The 26,524-nt window shown below is 45.4% G+C and overlaps 1 protein-coding gene across 4 annotated transcripts in view; it reads left to right on the top strand.

Moving 5' to 3' along the window:
• TBXAS1 (thromboxane A synthase 1) overlaps positions 1–26,524 on the top strand; it is a 145,672-nt gene that overhangs the window by 30,648 nt on the left and 88,500 nt on the right. For all 4 annotated transcript variants that reach the window (XM_022579794.3, XM_022579812.3, XM_022579804.3 and 1 more), the window contains exons 2-3: positions 905–998; positions 3,908–3,960. In XM_022579794.3, coding sequence (XP_022435502.1) covers positions 905–998; positions 3,908–3,960 — 147 coding nt within the window. The remainder of the gene's footprint in view (positions 1–904; positions 999–3,907; positions 3,961–26,524) is intronic.

Here is a 26,524-nt window from a genome sequence, read left to right as displayed (position 1 = left end):
TGTAAGTGCTTGGTGAGGAGGTCTCCATGGGGTGTCCCTTCCATCCCTATTTTTTATTTTTCTCTATTAGGCCATGGAATGTGATGAGGGATATGTCCAGGGGTCAGTTTTGACCAAGGAAAACCACATATTTGCACAGGGAACTGATTTTTGCCACTGCTACTTTTTTTTGCTTTGCCTTTTAAGACCATTGTTCATGGTAGATTGAAAGGCCGAGGAGCTGAAGTGGAGAGAGGTGCAGTTTGGTTGGGTTTTTTTTGGTGGGGGAGTGTGCCCACGCTGCACGGCTTGTGGGATCTTAGTTCCCCAACCAGGGATCGAACCCGGACCCTAGGCAATAAAATTGCAGAGTCCTAATCACTGGACCGCCAGGGAATTCCCAAGGTGCAGTTTAAAAAAAAATTTACTGGGACTTCCTTGGTGGTCCAGTGGGTAAGACTCCACGCTCCCAATGCAGGGGGCCCGGGTTCAATCCCTGGTGGGGGAACTAGATCCTGCACGCATGCCGCAACTAAGAGTTTGCACGCCACAAGGAAGATCCCGCGCACCTCAACTAAGACTCGGCGCAGCCTAAATTAAATTAATTAATTAATTTTTTAAAAGTTACTGATGGAAATTGTAGGTGGGGAAGGGGCATCTGGGGTACATCATCTCTAAGCGGACTTCCAGCTAAGAGATCTGAGGATGACTTGATCTCAAGTCTGTTATCAGGAGGAGTTTACTGAGCTCTATTCATGCCACTCCCTCACCTCTAGGCCTCCACCTCTTCAGTCCTTAGATGCTGTCAGCTGGAAACTTTCTCTACCCTTACTTCTGGTGAACTCAATAATTCTGATTTCTAACAGGGCCAGAAGTGTGAATGCAAACCTGTGTCTTGGTTTTTAAAATGTGCTTTTCCCCTCAGGTACTCCACATCAGCATTTTCAAGACTAGAGAAGTTGGGCATCAGACATCCCAAGGCTTCTCCTTTTATTGGAAACTTGACATTTTTCCGCCAGGTAAGGGCTGCCTTCCACTGTCTTTTGGCATAAGATGCTCTGAGCCCAGTGCAGCTTTACCCACAAAGCATTGCTCTCGTCTAGGTCGCCCACACCCAGGGAGGTCTATGTGCGAAGGCGCCACGGAATGAGCCTTCCTCTGCTTGCATCAATTCTTATGTGATGAGGATGATCCCTCACTGATCACTCATCAATACATACTGAGTCCTGGTATCCATTCATTCATCCAAAAACCCAATTAATGAGTGTCTAAGGTGTGCCAGGCCCTGGAATGTGGAAGAAGTAGAAGTTGCCCATGCCCATGCCCTAGCGCTAGCTAGGTGGTAGAGATGGTAGAGATGGTAGCTGCGGCTGTCCTTCAGAGGAGAGGGAGTTCCGTCAGGGCTAGAGTCATCCTGGAGGACTTCCTGGAGGAGGAAATCTGCAGGAGCGATAGACACAAAGACAAGGACACACACACCAGGTGGGGAGCGATGACGTGTGTGATTGCACCATGTGAGAAAGAGGGCACAGCTTGGGAAGCAGCCTGGACTAGAAAGAGGAGATTGGGGAGTGCCAGGGAACACCACTATGTGTGTGTGTGAGAGAGAGAGGCAGAGACAGAGACAGAGAGACAGAGAGACCGAGAGACAGGCTAGATCACTGACAGTCCAGAAAGGCAAGTGAAGAACTGTGCGTGTCCCATCACTGGCGCATAGAAGTGGGGAGGGGGACACCAAAGAGGAAGATTTCTCTGCAAGGGGGAGGATTTAGGTCAGGTCTGTAGAATCCAACTGCTGTTGAGGTCTGTCTGGATATGAAGTGGTGAGGGCTTGGCCCGGGTGGAGATGAGAGTGAAAGAGAAGAACAGTGGGGGCAAAATTAGTAACTCTTGTGGTGAATTAGGTGTGGAGGATTCAAGGGAGAATGGCCGTGAGTTGACAAAAATCAAAGGTCGGGAGGTTGGCAGGTTTAAGGAGGTACCTTTGATTTGCCAAAGTAACATGGAAGTGGAAATGCCAGAGGGCATTTGGAGATAGGGGCCCAGGACTCTATCTTCGGAGGTTATTTTTTTTCTCATATTGGGTTTTCTCAGAAGCCAGATGATTTATTCTGCTAACTCCTGGGGGTGCTGCCACCAGACCCGACATCAGGAGCCTACAGATCCTGCATGTGAAGAGCCATTAAGCCAAACAAAGGCAGGAAGTATGAAATTGGGGCCAATCCTGATAATATCCCCTTAAGATCTCTTTAGGATTTCCCCACCCCTGCCCCCGGAAAGGCTGGCCCTTGGCCTTAGATAGAAAATAACATAGACTATTTCTGTCCTTTTTCCTTCCCATCTCAGTTTCTCTTCTGTTCCTTTCTCAGTCCAACATCCTTTCCACTCTTCATTGCTGTTTCTCTCTTCCCAGCATTCTTTTTAAACACCTCCTTCTCTCCTCTCTAGCTCAGGGGTGGCCAGGCTACAACTTTCAGCCCACAAACAGCATCTCATCAAGACTCCCCGTGAGCTCCTTGGAGCAAGTGTGAAGACATTTCTAAGTACCAAAACAGAACGACAGACCAGATAGGAAATTAAAGCAAATAAATGTCACATATTTCTGGGGGGAAATGATCAGTTGCCTTCAGTCGAGTAATTAATTTAGTCTCAGCATTTTGAGGAAAGCTGTATCCCTGTCGATGTGACAAGAACACTGTGCCCTTCCTCTGGATAATTTCCACTTATGCTCCCTTTCTCCTCCTCATCCTTGTAGCTGCAAACCCTGCCAAGTTCTTGCTAGAACATAGTTATTTCATTGACCGTTTCTATAGTCACATGAGCTTTCTTTGATAGACGGCAAGCTTAGACGGCGTAGCTAGATTTAATGAGCCTGGGACGGATTTCCATTAAAAGCATCCACCTCTTCTACCCCCCAACTCTCTACTCTCACCCACACGTTGTATGCCTGCCTGACCACTCCATTCCCACAGCACAAGTCTAGAGCATTTTCCTGTCCTCGGGCTCCATCCCAACCTTAGAATATTTTCATGTTTACTTCTTTCCCACAACACGATGGATCCAGCCATCTCCAAGCCTTCACCCACACCATCCCCCTGTGTATATCTGCACACATATTCCACCCCTACAGCACAATGGGTCTAGCATTTTCTGACCCTCTACCCCTACTCCACCCCATGTATATCTCCAGGAATCCTCCTTTCCCACCCCAAAGTGTGTCTAATATATAAAGTCGCTCTAAGGTTCTTATGCTTTGAATACGTTGATTTTAGTTAAAATTTAACTTGGATCATAATTCAGCATTTGTGATAATTTGGGTACACTCAGCAGACGTTCATGCATGTAGTGGTTGTGAAAAGAGGTTTCGCCCCAAAAATAATAATATAAACCAAATGGCAGAGGAGAATGTGAACATAGTCGAGAAAGCAAAAAATTTTCAAATATTTTAGCAGCAATTATACAAAAACAGGATCTTCTGTCCATTAAAGCAGAGCTGACTGAGACTTTCTCTTGGCAATATTGTTTTTTCACGCAACTAGTGTTTTTTTGTTTTTTTTTTGCGGTACGCGGGCCTCTCACTGTTGTGGCCTCTCCCGTTGCGGAGCACAGGCTCCGGACGCGCAGGCTCAGCGGCCATGGCTCACGGGTCCAGCCGCTCCGCGGCATGTGGGATCTTCCAAGAACCGGGGCACGGACCCGTGTCCCCTACATCGGCAGGCGGACTCTCAACCACTGCGCCACCAGGGAAGCCCATCACGCAACTACTTTATTCTAATACTCCAAAGTACTTGAAAACAATATAACTTCAATTATTTTTTATTGTTTATATAACTCTGTTCTTACTATTCCAGACTTTCTTTCTGAATAAGTTTGAATATTTGAAATGTTGTTTCACCTGATTCTTACTACAGTGCTCTGTTTGCTGCAGGGTTTCTGGGAAAGCCAGATGGAGCTCAGAAAGCAGTACGGACCTCTGAGTGGGTAAGAGGGAAACTCCATTCTTCTATCATATATTTTGATTTGTGTGTGTTAAATTGATATGGAAGGAAGGACAAGAATGGGAATGTTGCATGTGTTTATAACTTTTGAGGATCCACAAAGCGAGTGCCCAGCAGTATAGACAGGGCTCCTAGAGAAGACCCCAGGGGTCCCCAGTGTGCACGGTGCTAGCCTGAGGAGCACCACTTCCCAGCCTCTAAACCCTGACCATCTGAGTCAGGCCCTGGGTGCCCTGACCATCTCTCACCACTGTGCCAAAGGTGTGCTGCAAAGGACACAATGGCCCTCCACACCTCAGTCTAATTTGCCTTGACAACCCATGGAAAGTCTTTCCCCACGAACTTATCTAAACCTTACTTGGACCTGTAAAATATGCTGTCAGCTATACGGCCATATAATCTGTTATCCGACACAGTACACATCTGAAAGTTAAAGGAGATGCGATTCCCAATTACCGCAGGACAACAGCAGAAACTAACAAAGACTGACCTGGATATACTGGGTCACGTGGTGACCCTAATTCTCAGCCACGTAAAGTAATATAGGCCTTCCGCTGATTTTTCCCGTATTTTCCCCCTTTATGCTTCAGAGTATGCTTCTTTAAAAAGAAAATTCGAGAATCTGACAAACAAACCCATGATCAGACCATTTACCCTATTCAAGACTGGACAGACTTGAATCATGTTGATTCTCAGCACACATCCTTCCACACTGGAGTCCTAGACATTTCAGTCTTTTCTCGCGCAGCTTCCCTCAGCTACTGGATGGATGATTTCTGGTAGCTCTTTTCCAGATTTTCAGGTCTCTGATAACTTTTTTAGGTGCAGCGAAGTTCTGTGGTGTCCCTACTGTATATCCTAATGGGGTCCAGTGGTTTGTGAGCCCTTCTATGCACACGACATGACGCTTGTTCCCCCAGTGTTGATTTTCAAAAGGGATTCACTTGTATTGTTTGTGGAAATGCCAGGAGATCCATGGTTTTGGCCAAGTTCTCCTTAGTTTGCTATCGCTCTTTAGTTTACTGTGTAACACTGCAAAGGTAGTACATGAAGATATTCTACTAGATGGTCTCTGATTAGTTTGTTATTCCTGGATAACGAACTACTCCAAGATGCATTGATTTAAACACAAGAAGTTATTATTGATCATGCACCTAAGGGTTGGCTGGAATTGGCTGATCTAAGCTCGCCTGGCTGGGAAGCTCAGCTGGGCTTCCTGGTGCTTCTGCAGGTTCAGCTAGGGAGGTGGCTCATCTAGGCCAGGCCCAGCTGGGGCAGCTGTGCTCCACACACTTGTTTCATCCTCCTTGGAATGGCAGGCAAGCCAGGGCAGGCTCTTCTCACAGTGAAGGCAAAGGGTCAAGAGAGCAAGCCCCCAAATGCAAGAACATTTTAAGTTTCTGCTAACGTTCTATTGGCCAAACCCAAAGTCAAGGCAGAAAGCACGCTCCGCATGCAGTGAGGCCAAAGCAAGTTACTTGGCCAAGCCTGACACTGATGGAGCAGGGAGATGTATTCCTCTAAAGGAAGAGTGGGGAGATGGTGCATATTTTTAGTAATAGGGAACTCCACCTCACTCTCTAAGACCCCTTTTAGCTTGGTCTTTACTTACTTTTTTTTTAGTTCATAGCTTCCTGCTTTAAGCATAAGAGGTACTCAAGAACTTATCTTTCCAACAGTCTCATTCTGCAGTTGACTTGACATTGACCTTGGAGACTGTCTCATACATTTCTGAGACATAGCACTGACTCAGAAGGACGGTGGCTTCCCCAGAATTAGATAAAGGCCTTCCTGAGTTTGAGTTCTAGGAATTACCTCCCTGGAGTACTTCTGTACAGATTTTCAGAGTACAGCCCTTGGGTATTTTAAAATAATTTTTAAATGTCAGATGAAGAGTTTAAATGGCACTGTATTAACTGGTGGATTGTGTAGTGGTGATGGTGGTGATGGTGGTGGTGGTGATGGTGGTGTGTGTGTGTGTGTGTGTGTGTGTGAGTGAGCGAGAGAGAGAGAGAGAGAGAGAGAGAGAAACAACTGGTTTCCTTGACAACAGGATGTCCAATCAACTTTCACCCCCAACTTTAACACAAGGTACCCTTTTCGTTTCAAGAAAACTTAAATCATAGAGAATGGTTTCAAGTGAGGTTGTAAAAAGAGAAATAGCAGTATCAACTCTGGTAAAAAGGGAAAACAATGAAAGGTGATGGCATAATTTCTTCATACAAAGCTATCAACTTTTTCTGCCTTAGAAAAAATGATGAGCCTTACTTAAAATGCTAACTTCTTTTTCAATGTGTCCACTGCTGGATTGAGAGGCACTGCAGTGGTGGGGTAAAGTCCTGTTTGAGCTCTGTAACCTGGGTGAGACTCAGTATGCTCACCTTTTCAGATGAAAGGGTTGAACTAGTCTATATTTAAGGTCCTTTCTAGCCCTAAAAATGATTTTGTTACTGCTTAAATTTGAACAAAATGGTTTCACTGACTGGGAATGGCAAGGATGAACCATGATCAATGAAAGATCCTTCTTTTAGAAAATGATTTGGTTTGAATTGTCTTAACTTTTAGACTCCTTCTGTCATTAGGAAACATCATTGATCCCATATTGGTCCCCTTAACATTGAAATAGTAGATTGATTCATCATTTGACAAGTGAAACCCCATGCAGTTGATACCATACAGAGATGCATGTGTCCTTAGATGACAGGGCAGTACTATATGCTGGGAGAAAATGTGGGCAGAGAGGGTCTTCTCTTGACTCTGTGCCTGAAAACCAAACCTGATGATTATTTATGCTTATTATCTGTTGTCACCATAGCAACTCAGTCAGAGTTTGGGTCCCCAAACTGGAAACCTGCTTCTTCCCCTTTTCCCTTTCCTGCTTTGAGGAAGGTAGTGCTGGAGAAGCCTTCTGCTGAGAGGGGTTGACAGCACCAATGTTTGTTACCATCACCACGACCACCACTGAGAATCCAGTGTCTTCACCAAGTGTCTAATTATGCCACCTGCTTTGCTAGGTCCTGTGCAAATAAAACTATGCACATTGTCTCTGGCTCCTTTGAACTTGACTGTAAAGCAGGAGGGCTGGCATGCACACCTATACAACTTTGCGTCACAATTCATGATTAGAACGCTCTTGAACTGCACGTTAGCTCAGTAGCCCCCTCCCTTACCCTCGAGGGGTACGTCCCAAGACCCCCAGTGGATGCCCGAAACCACAGATAGTATCGAACCCTATGTAAATCATGCTTTTCCTGTATATACATACCAATGATAAAGTTTAATTTATAAATTAGGCACAGTAAGGATTAACAACAACAATAATGGAACAATTATAACAATATATTGTAATAAAAGTTATGTGAATGTGGTCTCTCTCTCTCTCAGAATACCTTACTGTACAAATTTAATGCCTTTCCATCTTAACTAAGCACTTATCAGGCACCGTGGCCGTATCTTTTACGGTTTGTGGTGTGGCAGCAAAACTAGCAGAAATTTCTTTTTCCTTCTTCACAATTTCATGGACGGAAGATGCGTTCTTACTGTAGATCTTGGCAACCTCCGCACATGATTATTTTCTTTCCTTATTCAGTGGAGAACTTCCACCTTTTCACTGAAAGAAAACACTTTATAGCTTCTCTTTGGCATATCCAAATTGTCAGCATCATTACTCTTGTGCCATAGGGCTGTTAAGTAAAATAAGGGCTACTTGAACACAAGCACTGAGATACCACGACAGTCGATCTGGAAACTGATTTGGCTACTAAGTGACCAATGGGTGGGCAGGATATGCTGGACAAAGGGATGATTCACATCTTCAGCGAGTGGACTTTTATCACACTGCTGAGAACGTTTTAACACTTAACCATTGAACACTTATGAAGTGTTTATTTCTGGAATTTTCCACTTAATGTTTTTGGACAGTTGACCACAGGTAACTGAAACCAGGGAAAGCAAAACTGCAGGTAAGGGGGGCACTAATGTACCCCTGGCAACATATTATGAAGAACGAAAGGCTTTACTGCTTTAGATAACCTTCAATTAATGATTACTTGTTAACTCCTTCAGTCTGAGATTGAGCCCCAAACTGGATTTATATTCCTTCCCAAACCCTAAAAGAATAGTATCAACATAATCACCATACATTTGGGATTGAGTGTAAACAGGATAGAGATTATGTTCCCTCCAATTCGTGACTGACTTTGTAAGCCAGTGGATGACAAGCGTTTATTGTGCTGTTACCGTGAATTACTTAGAAATACATACACAGCAGCCTAAGTTCAGCTCACGTGCAACTCCTAAAGGCTCCTATCCAAAGCCCCTTTTCCCCTTATCTCATCTCTGCTGTAAGTGGTAGCTCTGCAGTTATTCTTTTATTTAGTCTCATCCCCATTTCTTTTTGCCTCCCGCATCGCTTTCATCTTGAATTCTAGTAGACCCTCAGTTCTGTCTTGTTGAATTTGACTTCCATGCTTCCTGGTATCCATCACCCATGCCCCTCCATTTGATTCCTGTATCCATCCCTTCATCAAGCCAGGTTTGTTGAATAATCTTATAAACTCCCATTAGAACATCAGGTTGTAAGTAGATAAACATACACATTGCATATAATTCATAAAGTACAAAGACACAGAAAAAAAGTAAAATGGACTCCCACCTCGGACCCTCAGCCAGTTCTCCCCAGAAGCAAACTGTGTTATCAATTTCTGAATACTCAAATGAATAATATATGATAGATGTAGTTCTCCACCTTGCTTTGTTCATTAATGATATTGGGGAAACTGTCCCGTTTCAACACACTCATTCTTATTAAATACTGTTCTATTTTTTTAAAGATTCCACTGTATGGATGTATGCTAATTTTAAAAACAAGTTCTCAGTTGATGAATGCTTTTTGCTTTTATAAACAATACAGCAGTGAATATTCTTGTGTATACATCATTACTATCTTGTGTAAGGATGTCTGTAGGATAAATTCCTCGAAATGGAATTATCAGGTCAAAGATTATCTACATTTTTATTTTGGTAAATATAGCTAAATTGCTCTCACTAGGGAGCAATTTACACTCCCATAAATAAGCATATGAAGGCACCTGGTTTCCTCACACATTAAAAACGTGTGGTCACAATTTTAAATCTTTACCATTTGATGGTAGTTTTAACTAGCATTTCTCTAATTATGAGAAAGTTTGAGCATCTTTTCATAGGTTTAAAATTTCTGAAGAATCCTTTGCCACTTTTCTATTGGGTTATTGATCTTTTCCTAATTTATTTGTAGAAGCTCTTTATTTATGAAAGAAAATAGCTCTTCACGAGGGGTCTGGGTCACTGGAAATCTTCTGCTTCTTCATTTAGCTGCTGATGGGAGTGTTCAGTTTGTGAAAATTCATGATCGGTACACTTTTCAATAATGTATATGATTCTTTTCTGTATATAAGTGTATTATACTTTAATAAAATGGGTTTTTAAAAGACTTGCAATGTTACCACCCTGCTTCAGTCAATATACAGTAATAATTCACCATTAAAAAAAAAAGAAAATAGCCCTTTATGTTTAATATATGTTGCAAACATTCTCTCCTTTTTATCACGTCTTTGACTTTGTTTATTGTGTATCTCTTCCAATCAGAAAACATCTGTTTTTGTATTGTTGAATTTAGCCTATTTTAATGGTGTCTACATTTTGTATCTTACCCAGTAAGGCTTTCTCCACTAAGGATATATATTTTTAAACGTCCATTTTTTTCTAGTATTTTTTATTTCATTTAAAAATTTAGATATTTGATCCACCAGGTATTTATTTGAGGGTAAGGATGGAAGTAGGGATCCACCCTCATTGTTTCCAGATGGTGGCGTTCCTTCTGGAAATGCATCCTTTCCCAATTGATTTAAAATGTCATTTTTATCATTTACTGGTTCCTATATGTATTTCTGACTTCTCTGCTCCATTCTTCTGCTTGATCACAGGCTAGTGTCATGCTGAATACTCTCGTTTGGTGCCTATAGCACCTTCTTATACCTAGCAGCAACAGAGTATTCTAAGAACATCTTTGTAGGTATCAGAATCTAAAGAAGTCTATCTCCCAGGGAACCTTAGGTCTCTGCACTTAAAAAAAAAAAAAATCAATTTAGCAAATATAAAGAAGATTTTAGCATAAAGGACCCGGCACTTAGACCCAAAGTTCACGCCCACAGGAGGTAGATGTGTCTCATATGCCTCCAACTTGGAGGTTCTTAGCGCCATGTTTTATTTAACTACCCAGCACGTATGAACTAATAACACCTTGTCACCAGCCAATGAGGAAGCTGAGGACTTTGGGATACATACGGAAAAACGTGTGGCATCAGCAAAGATAACAGTAGGATCGTTCAGACATTTTTTTAAAGCTCATTTAAGATTCCATTCCAGGAGGAGAGCGTGTGCTCCGGAACTGACTAAGGTGTGAAAACTTCTCACGTAAGCGCTCTTCACCATCGGGCTTGTGCACTATTTAGATGAGGTTGAAGAGCCACATAGAGATGGTTTACTTTAATGCAGTCAAATGTCTCTGTCATCAACACGTGGGAGGTTTGCTGGCCTAATTCCATAGATCCAGAACTCTGGGAACTAAAAGGCCCCTAAGGACTCAGCCTGTTGCACCCTGTGTCACGTGACTGCTCTTTGCTTTAGAAGACACTGAGGCACCTGAATATGCTGGACTTGAAAATGAGGGAGAGGATGGGTGGGGTGGAAACTATGGCCGATTTGTTGGAAAAAATACAAGTATTCAGACTCACACTGGGCCGCTGATATGGGGAGGTGGTTCTCATTTTTAAACTGGACTGAGCTCCATAGAATCATAGATGTTGAAGAAAGGCAGAAATCTTAGGTTGAAGTGAAGCCACAGTTGCAAAATTGCCTCCCAGACAATGCGCAGAAGTCAAACTTTTAAGTTTCTGCTGCTAATAGGGAGTGCACGCCTCAGAATGAGACTCATTTACTGAGTGACCTAAAAATGCGACTCCGTTTTCAGAGGAATTGATGAAAATGAAAACACCATGATCACTGAGAAAACACAGTACCCTTGAAACTGTGGAATTAGGTACAGAAATCCTAAATTATCCTCACATTTCTGGCCATAACACTAGACTGGGGGCAATATTTGGGTCCCCTAGCTTGGTAAAAGCTGAATCTTTTATGAGTGTTGAAAGCAAAGCTTAGAATCACTAGCTTCAAGTAATTTGTGTCTGAAACCAAAATGAGACCTGATGGTCCCTACGTCATAATTATTGAGAGTCATTTCAGTGACTTAAATATCAATAGTCTCACTGGTCAATATAGATCCATCACTAACACTCGGCCTTTTAGGATACATTTTTAAGTGAGTGTTTATTAAAGCATTACTGTACTTTAGGGGGCACATTATTTTATAAGAGCAAATACCCTGACAAAATGGGCTGATTTTTTTTCTAGGAGGCCATTGAGAATAGGATGAAAGTTGTCAGCAGGAATATATTTGACTGTTATCACCGATCCAAATGCATAGCCCAACAGGTAGAATTATCGAAAGAAAAATTGTCCTCAGACAACTAGGCGATTTAGACCAAAAAGAGTAAGAAGAATTCTATTAGAGCCCCAGTTTTCTCAAATGAAACTTTAATAGACTCTTCACCCTATCTGCCCTTCTCATGGTCTCCTGTTATCCCAAATGGTGAATTACTACAAAGCTTCCTTCTTCCTTATGGTTTAAGGCTTCTTCCTCGTCTTCATCCAAAGACCCTTCTGAAGAGTACCCCTTTCTCTGGACTTCTGACCTCCTCCTTTACCCCTTATTTCACACCACTTTCTTGCCCCCCATCTTCACTCTACCTGCAGGTGACGGTTGCTACATATTTTAGTGACTACTGCTGTCCAAGTTTTTGTGACCCACTCTCCTAAAGATCAAGAGCCTATATTTAATTCCTCTTGTTTGGGTAGAAAAACGTCAAATAGAGCATGTCAACTTACAATAGAAAACTGGGGTTTAAACTTCAGCTCCGACTCTCTTTCTATCTACCACCTGTTAGCTTAATGGATTTGGGCCAGTCACTTCCCCTCTTGGAACCTCAGTTTTCTCAGATATAAAACGAGGGGCTTTGAACTAGATCAGTGACTTTGTTTAATTATAAGCCTCAGTAAATAATATATTTTACATTATGATCCCATACACACACACCTGAAATAAAAGTTTTACTAAATATCTTTTACTATATAAGATCCACTTGGATCTATTCTATTCTCCTACTCTGTTCTATTCTACTCTATTTCATGAAAAAACAAAACAAATACAAGCTGGTCACAACCCACAAAATTGGTTTCATAACCACTAGTGAGTCAAGGTGAGCAATTTGAAAAGCAAAGGTCTAGATGATATCTGACATCCTTTCCAGTTCAAAACTAGGTGACTCAACTCCAAAAGTCTACATTAGAAAAATTTTATAAGCCCCTGGTTTTGCTCCAGTGTGGTTTAAGAGTCTGAGAAATTTCTGACAAAAGAGATTTTGTCAGCTGCAGTAGAATCTAAGATGAAACTTAGATTCTCCAGGGATGGGGCTCTTGCACTACGTGGACCTGGGCAGAGACCTTGCTGCTCGATAGTCGTTCCTTCTTCTTTAAAATCATAAGTTGAAGCATTACCAGAATCTTTCAAGCTAAAAACCTTATCAAAACATATTAGTTGACAATATAAAACATCTCTCCCTAAGATTTCTGCATTGATTGTAAATGCCTAAGTAAGTAATTATGTGGATGCCCTATCTTAGCTAGGTGTGCCCAGTGGATGGCTTACTTCCAAGAGGTGGGGCGGCAGGAGGGAATGGCTTAGAGACCGGAAATCGCCGCATTCCCTGGGATGTCTGGGCATGGAAACCTGACCAGGCTGTGTGTGCTGACAGAGCAGGTTCCCGCTGATGAGCAAAGCACAGCATTGAAAGGGGAAGAAATTGACAACTCCCCATTCTAGTAATCACTGGACAGTCCAGGAGAAAATTGCCCACAGAGAAGGTGTTGGCTGGATGGTAGTCAGGAGTCCACTAAAGCAGGAATCAAGAAGGCCTGTCGGGCTTCCCTGGTGGCGCAGTGGTTGACAGTCCGCCTGCCGATGCAGGGGACGCGGGCTCGTGCCCCGATCCGGGCAGATCCCACATGCCGCAGAGCGGCTGGGTCCGTGAGCCATGGCCGCTGAGCCTGCGCGTCCGGAGCCTGTGCTCCACAACGGGAGAGGCCACGGGAGTGAGAGGCCCGCGTACCGCAAAAAAAAAAAAAAAAAAAAAGAAGGCCTGTCAGTGGACATTAGGGCCCAACTAGGGGGTGATCTGGGCCCTGAGAAGAGAGTCTGGCAGGAGAACAAGCAGGGCCTCAGTGGGAGGAGCCTGGGGAAAAAGTCATGTGCAGATAACCAGTCCTAAGAGTGAGAGCATGATGTGGGGCCCAGGACTCAGAAACCAGCCCCAATCCCTGTTATCAGCTGGGGACAAAAGGTCCAACCTGGCTGGGACAGAATGAGGTGAGGATGCTAGGGACCGTTCCACCTCTAGGGGCAGCTGGACTGCGGGTGGAGGATGAGCACCCAGCTGGGAAGGCAGCCGCAGATCTTCAGTTTTGCATTCCTTGACGTGTGTTTCCAAAATCCACCAGTATATCAGGTTCAAAGTGGAAGGGGGTTCATGCTCCATCAGGGACAATCAAATCTGGTATCAACAACCTCTTTTTCCCCCCAGATGACAGCCCTGCACAGATGTGTTCCCAAACAATAGAACATCTCAAATTACAATTGCATAAAAGCTGTTTCTAGTTAATATTTCCGAATAATGAATTTCATATTTAATTGTATTGTACCTGCAACAAATCCAAGTTGTTCAACCCAGAATGCAAAATAGAGTTATGTAACATAGTCATGAATCACTGTGGCATTTGCCAAGGCATTCTCCCATCTGGAAGTAGGTCCAGAGAACACATGGCACTACGCATGTATCTTCTGTCAAGAACTCTTTTGCATAGATAATCTAAAAAATTGCACACATTTACCCAATTCTTATGGCTCTTAACCCTAATTAACTGAGAATGCAAATAGCTTTCCCATTCTATTCAAAAAGACGAATGACGAACCATCTTTGATTTCGTAATTAACAAAAAATCTTTGCTAAATTCAAAGAAGCAACAAATTCCCAATTCCCATGAAGCTTAAAGTTCCTCTTTGATCACTATTTTGTGAGCAGAAAAACTTTTCCCAAACAAATTCTCAGAACCCTTGAATGATTAAAAAAGTTTTAAATTGTGTTCCTCACATAGGGCAAAAGGCGACAGCAATACCTGTCTAAACTAAGTCACTTTAGATACACAGTGTAAACTTTCAAACAAAAAAAATGTCATACACCATCACACAAACATTTGAAATTCTACTAAAGTGTGAGTAATCAAAGTTTATCTTTAAAATGGAACATGTTCTCAGTTCTTCCTCAGGACCCTTAAATCTTTCAGAGTTTGGGTTGTTTACTATGCTTTCCAATTCTTCCTGGTCAGTCTTATGTGTAACATTTCTGCAGCTGTGCACATGCAGTAATTCCCAGCAAGGCACTGCCAAGTTTTATGATGCCTACATACCTAGGGCAGATCATAGAAACCTAACTACTCAAATAAGTGCCTTGGGGGCTTCCCTGGTGGCGCAGTGGTTGGGGATCCGCCTGCCGATGCAGGGGACACGGGTTCAAGCCCTGGTCCGGGAGGATCCCACATGTCGTGGAGCATCTAGGCTCGTGCTCCACAACTACTGAGCCTGCGCTCTAGAGCCCGTGAGCCACAACTACTGAGCCCGCGGGCCACAACTACTGAAGCCCGTGCGCCTGGAGCCCGTGCTCCGCAACGGGAGAGGCCACCGCAATGAGAGGCCCGAGCACCACAGTGGGGAGTGGCCCCCACTCGCTGTGGCTGGAGAAAGCCCACGTGCAGCAACGAAGACCCAACGCAGCCAAAAATAAATAAGATAAAATAAATTTAAAAAAAAATAAGTACCTTGATTATTTTTCGCATCTCAAGACCATGCCCCTAACAACTTCTCCCCCATCTCGCCCACAAGCTGCAAGAATTTTGCAACCCACTGTATCAACTTTTCCATTCTGGGTGAGGCTCTCAGTTTATTGGCCTGTTTTAAAAGGCTTGGCTCTCTGACATGTGCCCCAGGCTCCCCACACTAACCACTAAGGAGGCGCTGTTCGCAGATGACTCTATTTGTGCCTCTGCTTAAAGCAGAACTTGCTAACCTTTGCCCTGAGTGCACGGCTGGTGGATGGCCTGTCACCGCATGGTAGGTGGACGTGGGACGTGTGGTCTGTTGTATTACAACACCCACTGGCGCCTACTGATACTACTCAGACTACGGGGACGTGGGCATCCAGGTATTAATCGAAACTACTGCCCTTCACAACTGGACCCCCAGGGGGAGGGAATCCAAGCCCTCCCTACTTTGTCCCCCTCTATCTTCTCCATTGCTAACGTAGTACCTGGGGCATATGACCCACCAGAGAGGCAGTTCTTCAGTGGACTTTCCATTTGCCTTTGAAAGTTGTCTGTAACTCTTCAGGTTCTCCTCTCCATCTCACTGCCAGACCACAGGGTGTTTCTTATGATGGACATGGCCCCTGGATCCTTCCGAAAGACTCCAGCCCGAAGATTCGTAACTGATTCCCCCAAATCTTAGACTTCTCTGCTAGAGTTTGGGCTCTCCAGACCACCCCGTGAGCAAGAAGCCTCAGTTCTTTATCCTCCTTAGGCTGGGGGCCCACTGTAATGCTTTATCTCCAACCCTGAATGGATGCTTAGAATCCTGAGTTCCTCCCTCCTCCAGTCCATACTTGTTAATGAGTACCAGGCTTCAGGGCCTGAGCACTCACAACTGACACCCACAGAATAAAGATTTCATCTCAGTAATTGGAATGGGGCTTCGTGCTTCTACAACATGGTCAGCAAGAGGAACTCTATGACCCATGGCCGTGGGATGGATGGGTCCTCTGCTTCCTAGTCACCTCCAGATGTTGAGGATGGCATGAAGAACTTTTGGCTGGAGGACTTTGTTTTCTTGTGTTAAAGTACAAACGACATAACATTGACCATCCTAGCCATTTTTCAACGTATAGTTCAGTGGCATGAAGTACATTCACATTGTTATGCCACCATGACCAACATTCAGCTCCAGAGCTCTTTTCATCTTGAAAAATGGAAACTCCATACCCATTAAACAATAACTCCCCATTCCCCCCTTCCCCTAGCCCCGGGCAACTACCATTCTACTTTCCGTCTCTATGAATTTGACTAGTCTAGGTACCTCATATTGGTGGAATCGTACAGTATTTGCCCATTTGCGACTGGCTCATTTCACTCGGCATAATGTCCTCAGGGCTCATCCATGGAGCATGAATCAGAATTTTCTTCCCTTCTAGGGCTGTGTAATATTCTATTGTACGTATATACCACATTTTGTTTGTCCATTCGTCTGTCGATGGACACTTGGGTTGCTTCCACCTTTTGGCTATTGTGAACAATGCTGCTATGAACACCAGGGTACGAATCTCTCTTCAATACGTCCCTTTCCGTTTTTTTTTTTTTTTTTAGATCTGTTGAATATATCCAGAAGTGGAATTGCTGGATCATATGTTAATTCAATGTTTAATTGTTTGAGGAACTGCCATACTGTTTTCTGTAGCAACTGCATTTGGAGTTGCAATGCTTTATTGTTCCTTTTGACAGTGACTGAGTGGCCATTACTTCTTGCCTTCAAACCTCACAAGTGAACTCTAGAAGAAATATAAACTTCTCCCTGTGCTCCAGAACCTAACTGGTCAGTGTGAGTGACACATTTCTGATCAGAATGCATGGCCCCCGTGATCTGGCCCCAACTTCCTGTTGACTACAAGCCAGTGAGCACATTCTTTACCGGACTAGCCCTGTTATCAACAAATGCTTGTACTGCACCATAAATTCAGTTCGTTTTAATAAATTCCCAGTAGTCCTTACCCAGAGCCCTTTCTCGCCTTATCTCACTCCTCTCTGCCAAACCCTTTACAATTTATGTGTTTGCTTTTCGATTCTGCTTTCAGCCCCCTCCAAGTTTCCTCTTTCCCACCAGGTCACTGTGGCCTTTGTGTCTCATATAAATTTAGCCTTCTCTGTCTGGGACTCTTTCTTGTTCACTGGGCCCACACTTCTCTCCCTGGCACCAGCCCTTCAATCTCTGGGCTTCCTACCTAAAGTAATTTGTCAAGATCATGTCCTTGTCATTTGTGGCTTATGAGTTTTCCCTCTCTGTGTTTCTTTCACTCAGTCTTTTCGCTGTTTTCAAGGCCTGTGTTCCAGCTTTGTGGCCCTTTGCTGGAGGAGACACACTGAATCCCCCCTGGTCCCCCCAGGACACAGCGTGCGCTCTCACTGAGAGGCTAGCTAATTCCATGCTATCCAGGTAAAGGAGAGCTGGCAGGTGGCCTGTGGATCCAGGCACATAGGCTTGAGAAAAAGTTTAGAAGTTTTGGCTGAGATATTGAAAGGGAGACTATAGAGGCTGACGATATGCTAGGAAAGTGTGAGGACAACCTCTCCGCAGTGGCAGGAGAGGAGACGGACCTAAGGAATGGTGCTAAGGAAGCGGGTTACTGTGCAGGTGAACAGAATAGAGAAGGGCAAGGCGAGGGATGAAGGGGGAGGATGGAATCTATAAAAGACGAACAAACAACCGCTCTAGCAGCCCAGGTGAGTGATGACAGCGATTTGGATCATCAGAAACAGAAGGAAAAGAGAGGGAGACTTTTATAAAGGAAATGTGCTGTACAGCAGAATTGAACTACTCATTGATTATAAGGATAAAGACGACTAGTCAACATTAATCACTGAGGTTGGCTTTGAATTCTAGAGACAAAATGGTCATTCCCACCATCACGAGGAGATGGAACATGGCAGAGGGAGAGACAGCTCCATCCTTGCCACCATAAGTTGTAGCTACGACTGCGACATTGGGTCCAAGTTGGCTTGGGAACAAAGCACTCGAAGGATTACCTGGCCACACTGGGAAGGAGTGGGGAGGGGGTGAGTCCCAGCCCACGCTTGGAATCTGGAATCTTCCGCCTCTCATCCTTCAGTGGCATTTCCCACAGTGTGTTCTTTGGACCATTTCCATTGAGAATAATAATTGTTACATGGAAATAAAGTGAGAAGTTCCCCTTGGCCAATTGCTGGAAACACTGGGCTAGTCAAAGGAACACAGGTCTCTTTATTGTAGGACTTCTCAGAACTGTTCACATAATAACGTGCATGGAAAATCTCCAAGTGAGAAATTTAGTATGTAGTGTGTTTATTTGACCACAGACTTTTTTTTTTTTTTTTTTTTTTTTTGCTTGCTGGAATATCTCTTGGGACTAGAATATGGAGAACGGGCATTGAGAGAAAACACTGATCTAATAAGCAGTAGCATTTTACTCCTAAAGAATTCTACATTGAAAACAGGCATCGATAAGAAGAGTTTACTTCACCATTGTAAATTATCAGTGTTGCCACCAGTAATTATTAATCACCTCCCTTTCAAGGTTGTGTGGGTGTACATGTGTTTATTCTGTGGCGCTGTGGAGAACTGGGGACACACTGCCACATGTTTTGCGTGTTTATTGATTCCCTTTTAGCCCCACACCTTTTCCTCTCCCCTTCCTATCCCCAGCAGACAACCGTTCCATTGTTCCATTGTGCTTAATGTGTATTTTTTTGGTGCAAATTCTTGCAAACTGGGTAATATGGTCTCATGTATGTTTTCTTTAGCTTACGCCAATGGTAGTGTCACATAGCTCGTTCTGTCCTTTAGTTTTTCTCACTTAGTGCTATGCTTTGAATCTCCATCACGATGCTGTGCTCCCATGGAGTCTGTTACCTCTGGCTACCGCCTATCACTCTGCAGCATGCCTCCACCCGGCTTACCCACCCAGTTTCCCAGAGAGGGACACCCAGTGGCATCCAGCAAACAACGTTGCAGTGGACATCCTTTTCTGGGCCCTTTCTGGACCTGTGCATGCTATGTGTCCTGCTTTTAGGACGGTAAGAGAGATGTATCTTTGTTCCCTGGGGCCACTTATGTAGTAAATTATTACTCCATAGCAGTTTTCCAGTGCCCTGTCTGGGTCTTGTCCTTTCACTACCATCCCAACAACCTTTCGAGTTTACCTGGGCTGACTGCATTAGCTTATATAGAAACATCAGTGCCTTTAAGACGAGAATGACACGTGATCAGTAAGAGGCGAGCACAGGGCCATGTGGGTTCTCCTTGTTAATCCAAAGCCTTTTTCTGTCCCACTGTCCCTTATTGTTGTTCCTTGGACACTCCCCGAACTCCTGCTTTTGGACTCCAGCCCTAACAACACGTCACGTATTGTCTACTGTACTGCTGTCCTGCTAGAGCACAAACTCCATGAGGACAGGCACTCTGTCTTTTATTTGCTGGGATATTCCCAGGGCCTAGAACAGAGTCTGACACGCAAAAAGTGCTCAGGAACTTTCTGCTGAATAGCCAAAGGAATCTCCTCTGAGCACAAGCCTTTCAGAACAAATCTGTCCCCAAGAAAACCTCAAACAGGAAGGTCTAGTTATGTTGCTGGTTTTGCTAATTTGTATTATTTCTCTGGGACATAACGAAAGGACTTGGGGGAAGTCTCTTGTCCTAAAATCAAGGCTTTGGGTAGAAGAGTCTGTAATCTTTCCCCATCAGTGACCTACGCTCCATCAATCCAGGAGTTAGCCCATAAAAGTACAAAATTGACTTACTACCATGTCAGGCCATCTTGGATATACAGGGTAAGGTGAAGGGCAGGCTCTTATGACGCACTGGCTGGGCCGCACTCACTCAGACCATTGGTATCCCTCCCCAGGGGCCACCCTCTCCTCTAGCCTAACTCTTAGGGGTCTGCCTAGGGTGCCAGAAAGAGCACTGGATTCGGAGGCAGAGCTGGGTCTGGTCTGAGCTCAGCTCTTCCCAGCTGTGGGACTAGAACGAGTGACTTAACCACCATCTTCGCCTTTAAAAATACCTGAGCGACTGCCTACCCCCCAGGTCTCATGTGAGACTAAAGGAACTATCAGTGTTCTCCATGAGCACAGCCCGCCCAGGGAGCAGGGATCCTGGCCATGATGCCTCAGCCCACCAGGGCGGGCTCTGAAAGGTCCTCTTGCAGCCACCTGCCATCCCGGGGGAGTGTTCACAGTAGGAGCCCGTCCCTAGCCAGCTCTGGGGTGAACTTCCCCAGTTCCTGTACGTGGGTACTCAGAAAAATTGGGGAGGCATTTCTCTGGCCTTTCATGCCTCCTCCTGGCTACGGGGCTGCTCTAGGCAGATGGCCTGTGTCCAGGCACTGCCCACCCAGGCATCTCACCTCTTTGGATGTCTATTTTCCTAGCTATGAAATGGGGGCATTGGGCTAGAATGATCATCTTGAAGCTTCCTTCTATTTCTAAAATACTATGATCTGTGCTTTAATTATCCCCCCGCCTCTTGTTTCTCTCCAACTGCATCTAAAATTCTTTGGCCATTAAATTCTCCTTTCTCGAGAGTTCCACATCTGGGCTTTCTAATTATACCTAGCCCAGGACAGCACATTCCTCTGATGGCCTGGGGTTCCTGGTCACAGTGTCTTTTCAGAACTGATTCTAGCTTTTGCCAAGCCCCTCAGTTCATATTCTGAGTCCACATATCATTGGGGGAGGGGAGATTTTGCTACGTACTCTCACACAAATATATGTCCTGCACATATTCTATGTGATAGGACACACACACGCACACGCACACGTATACACACACACAGAGCTCTCTCTGATGCCTGAGAATCTACATGCCTGGGCATAACCATGTGGGCACAAATATTCTGGGACAGCCAAATGACTATTTTAATGTTTCTCCGTCCCTGCGGTGCCATCTAACTATTTATTTACTAGCTTGATGCTGTTTGCATGAACAACTTTGCCTTATAGGCAAAGTTCTTCATGTTTATGATTCTTACTGTGAAAAAAATTGCTTGCCTAACATCTGTTCTGAATTTGTGTTTTCTTTCTTTTTATTTATCTGTTCCCTATTGAATTACATTTGCGCCAAGGACAGTAACTTGAATTGGAATCGTCAGTGTCCTTCAGGATTTCTATACACTTCAATACATCTCTTAATTACTCTTTTTTTTATTGTTATGAGATATACATATATATCCATACTCACGCAGGCAGATTGGTTTGTAGCTTACCTCTGCCTGTCCCCCTCTGGGGAATAAGTTTTATTAACTGAATAAATTAAATGGGCGGGTATATCCAATAGAGTAGAGAGGTTTATCATTATAGGTTTGTCTCAGATAATTTTCCCCCTTGCTGCCCAGTTCCCTCGTTTAGCCATAGCTCTGTTTGGGAGAGAGCTTGCCTGGAGCCTGAGGTGGCCACAGCAGGGCTAGAAGGGCCCTTCGTCTTGTGGATGAAGAAGCGCCCCCAGGCCGGCTTATGTGAACTCAGACCCAAGTCCTCATTAATCCCCTGTTCTCACTACTTAGAAACCCACCCAGGGACCAAGCAAGCACATCCCCAGCAGTAGCCTAGAAGGTCCTTGAAGGAGAGCGCTAGACCTGTTTCCTACCCAATACCTCGGAAGTCCACCAGGTGTAGAGACTGTGACCTCGAGACTCAAGGGACTTGCCCCAAGTCACCCAGTTCTAACTCCAAATGCAAAGCTCGTTCTACCATCAGGTCCCCACTCCTCCTGGGAGGGCTGTGCACTCCTCCCCCTCTTTATGACCTCTCCCACACTCACTTCAGTCTGTATCTGTCTTCCAATGGCACAAAGACAGACGAGACGGTTCCCCCCACATCTGGGAGAACTCGCTGCGGGCCTCACACCAGACATTGTCCACTCAACAGCTATTTCGACCTCCGCTGTGTGTATAACACTGAGCTGATGGTGGTGGGAGATACCGCCCCTCCCTTTCCCCAAAAGTATCACTCATGTCTCTTTTCCTGAAGAAATCTGGCATCTAATCTAGAAGAAAAATACAGATCTGGTCCACGTTGCACAAGAATGCCAGGTAATGAGTGACTGAATATGCCATGTCGAGCAGACAACCTGAAGCCACAAATTGGGTAGAATCATGGGCCAGAGAAGCCTTCCAGGAGGAGGACGTAGTCGAGCACAGACTTGAATAACGGGGAGATGAAGAGGAAGAGAGAAGAACGGTCTACCCAGTAAGAACAGTTGGAGAAGGACCTTGGGGTGGGAATGGTGGGAGGCGGGGAAGTTGACAGCTGGAAATGGAGACACAGATGGATCGACCGGTTGCCGTTAGGTGACCCTGGAGGGAAGCTGGAGGCTCTCTGCCGACCACAGTCTCTGCGGGAGTGGGATCTGAGTAGCACAACTCGGTCCACCACGTCATGGAAACTTTGGTTCAAACGAGATCTTTGGCAGAGCCCTTGGGTTGCAATGGGGGCCCAGCTCCCAACGGTGACTCCATGCATAGGCAGGCCTAAGACGGCCACCAAGGTGGGCGCCCAGGTGAAGAAGCCAGTAGGGCAGGCATGCAGGTGATGCCCCTGTCAGTTGGTAGAAGAGAAGGAGAAAGAGTGGCCCACACGTTTTAGAAGGGACAGAGACCAGTGACTTTGGGAATGCAAGATAAAGATGAGCAAAGAGAAACAAGGTTCAAGTCTGGCTTCAGATCTGCCAGTGGCAGGAATTGGGAAACCAGGAGGACAAGAAGTGATTTCTCAGAACTAGAAAGGCAGTCACAGAATCATCTTCCCATTTACTCATTGGTACGAGGCACTCTGCCAGCTTCTTGGGGATGAAAGGAAAAATAAGACAGTGCTTTGTCCTCAAAGAACTCACAGAGTAGTAAGGAGTCTGTTAAGAAATAAAACACTGAGATGCAAATCAATAGAGGAATGGACAAGGTACTATGGGAACTGCGGGAAGCGAAGGGTCTGAGAAGAGTCCGCAGAAGAAGGGACAGGTGACCCGACTGTCAGAAAGGTTTTCCAGACGAGATGGAGACCAGGACTTCAAATGGAACCATAGAGAAATAGTGCAAGTGTGGGGAACCACAAATAACTGTTTCACAGCAACACTGTATGGCTGTAGTTCCCAAACTGTGCACTAAGGCCCCCAAAGGTGCCATAGAGAATTCACAGGGGCTTCCTGGGATATCACGGGGAACACAGCGACATCTGTTGGTCATGGTGAGAACTACTTTTAATGTATGCGCATTCTTTTTTCAAATGTCTACTACGTTGTTACAACATGAATATTTATTAAGTTGTTTGGGCATAACTGCTTAAAAATGACTGTTGGGTACTTCTTTGGGCCTTGCAGGGGGCATGAAAAGTTACTGAGTCACTAAGGGTACCATGAATTGAGAAGGTTTGGAAACCTTGGTGGAAGAGGAGTGGGACAGGGAGAGAGGTCCTGCAGGGCTCCTTGTTACAGTCAAGAAGTTGGACTTTTTTTTTTTTTTTTTTTTTTGGTACGCGGGCCTCTCACTGTTGCAGTAGGAGTTAACCTGGCAAGATAAAAAGAAGGAGGGCTGTTCCAGGGAGGCAGGGGAACAGCATGTGCAAAGGCCCCCATGGATGGGAGAGGTGATGGAGAGTTTCAGTAAATCAGGTTGATCATCAGTACCGGCTTTGGGGTGGTGGGAAATAGGGAGGGATGAGGCCAAAAAGCAAGGCGGGGGCTGGGTTGTGAAGGATGTTGCAGTGATACAACGTGCTAAAGACTCCCAGAGACCTTGATGGAGACAAACCACTGAAGGGTGTGAAGTAAGAAGTGATGCAATCAGACTCGCATTTTGCAAAGCCCTCTGTAACTGAGTCAGGGCCCACGTGTAGACAAGCAGCAGGTCAGGAAAACCAGCCAGAGTGATAGAGGCATAAATCTGAGAAAGTCCATCCAGGAAGTGAAGGACCAGAGACTCCACCAGTATCTGAGGGCAGGAAAAGGGAGCCGACCAGGCCCCGGGTACTGCAGAGAGGCGAAGGGCTGACTCAGTCCATCAGGCTCTGCAGGGCTCTGTGAGGTCAGGGTCAGTCCCCAGGCATGAGTGCCCTGAGGCTTCCCTGGGCAGGAAATGCACACCCTGATCCGAGTGGCAGGTGGGAGTTGGAAGAAAGCAGCTCCCGACTCCAGGGACCTATGACTGTCACTGGCTCCTCAAGAAAAGTGTCCCTGGCAGCTTGAATGGGCTCCGCCTCTTGGCTAACTCAAGACTGCCTTGGTCTAATGACAGATCAGGTGGCTAATGAGAAAGGGCAGTATGCTCCACCGAGCCGGGCAGGGACAGATCCGCAGGACTGCGGGGGCCGTGCTCTCTCAGCAGCACTGAGTACCGCCCAGCCAAGGGCCCGCTCCTGTGAAAGCCAGACGCCCGGCGCTCCCAGCACTGAACGCCTGCTTAGGTCCCTCTGAATGTTTTGGAGGTTGAGAGTCTCTGACGCTCACCACGTGATCTCCAGCAGTCAACGCTCACCCTTCCACGCTGAGCTGCCCACCACTTCTGTGTCTACAGTCCAAGCCAGGGGTCAGGCTTAAGGGCAGGACAGCAGTTACCCTATTAGCATCCTCCACCTGCGGGGACACAGCCCTGCCACCGAGGCAAGGATTCATCAGTTGCTCGCTGTGTAGCAGCTGTCGGAGTTGCTAGAGGCCCTCATCAATCCTTCAGCCCCTACCTGGAAAGCAGAAGTCTCTGGAAGCACATTCAGATTGTTCCCGCTAAAGCGAGGGAAAGGAGCGGCATGTCACCCGATCTCCCGGGGGCACTTCTCACCCAGCTTCTTCATCCCCTACGAAGTGGCACCAGCCGGGTGCAGCCCCCCACCCCGGGAACAGGGGCCTTCACTCCTCACGGGGAGGTTATCATGACCTCATGACCGGCATTTGCCTAAAACCCTACTGTGGACAGTGCATTCTCATGTTTCTCATCTGACCCTCATAACAGCCTCTTTCATCAAGGAAATTGGCTCAGGAAGGTTGTGGTTCGCTCAGTGTGACACAGCTGTTAAATCACAGGGCAGGGCCTTGAACCCAAGTCCTGGCAGCTGCACCACTGCCAACACCCACCTCGATTCCTGAAAGACTCAGTGGGGCCGATCCAATGACAAAAGTCTTTTTTCTTTCCTTTTCTTATCGCAAAAGCACTCATTGTAAACCACTGGAACAGTAAAGAGATGCACAACGTGAAAAGTAGAAGTCCGCCACGATTTCCTGATCCAGATATACGCACAGTTAGCTAATATATCTTACTCCAGAGTTCTTCCAGAGATATTGCCTGAGCCTATTGCCTGACACAGAGTATGTGCTCAATAAACGCTTGTTGAATGAACTGTCAGATAGGCTATTATTTATTTCTACAACTGTATATACTGTTTCACAATGTGCTTTTCCATTCAGCTGTGTGACTTGGACATCCTTTCGTGCTGGTGCATATAGGTACCTCCTGATCACCAGCCTTTAGAGCTCAGCCACCCCTGATGGGGGCAGGCCTTCCGGAACAGGGCCAGGCAGCACACAGACTAAGGGCAGCAGTGCACCAACCTCGAGTCCCAGAAGGCAGCTGTGAACTAGTTTGGTCAAACTGACTGGCCAGTTTAAAAAAAAAGAAAACGGCTAATTAAACAAGTCAAACAAGTGTTGTTTTTGTCTGCACAATACTTCACTGATTTGCCTAAATCTTCTCTTCCACCAGGTGCTTCAGAGTTGAGTAAGGACATGCTTATGTACCTACATAAGTATCAATGCATAACTGGCTAAGAACTTTTTGCCCCCCAGAGTGACTATACATACATTTAAATTAGCGGGAAGCAAGAAGTTACCTTCACAATTGGGCTGGGGTTATTTAAACCAGAAGCTGCTCTGAATTTCCACCTTTAAAAGACACAGTCTGCACAGCTGGAAGCCTGGCTGCTTGCACACCTCCTCAGCACTGGAGCTGTTCCACCAAGGCTGGCCTGGGGAAGCGTGTCTCTGGTGCAGATGGGTGGCAAGGTCGCGGCCAGGGGCCCAAGCTTTGGCAGCCGTCAGACTGGGATCAAATTCCTGTCTTGGGCAACTTCTTAATGTCTCTAATTCTCAGCTTCTTATTCTGATAAGTGGGTATGATAACTACCCCGTCCATTTTCTATGAGGATTAAATGAGATCCTACAGGCCAGGACACTTAGAACAAGGCCTGGTAGGTAGTAAGCACTCAATAAACACTAACGATCATGGTTTCCCCAAAGGTTCTGAGACGGGTCCTCAAGCCACTCAAATACTTCACTGATACAGGATGTTCTTTCACGCCCTATAGAGAGTAGACTTAAAATTCAAAGACCATAATTCAATGTCCTTTTTAATTCATAAGAATTCGAGGATTTAAAGATAGAGCAAACTGCGGAGATTGCCTAGGTTTATTCCCATATTTCAGAGGCGAGGAAGCTGAAACGCAGGGCATTTCCAGAGTCTGCCGACGACGGTTGTCTGACTGAGTACCAGAGCTGGATGATCCTG

The sequence above is a fragment of the Delphinapterus leucas genome, chromosome 9 (assembly GCF_059928025.1).
Source record: "Delphinapterus leucas isolate spDelLeu-1000000601 "Yukka" chromosome 9, BTC_Dleu_Yukka2, whole genome shotgun sequence".
NCBI lineage: Eukaryota > Metazoa > Chordata > Mammalia > Artiodactyla > Monodontidae > Delphinapterus > Delphinapterus leucas.
Note: the sequence above shows the minus strand (reverse complement) of the source record. Positions and strands in the feature narration are given on the sequence as shown.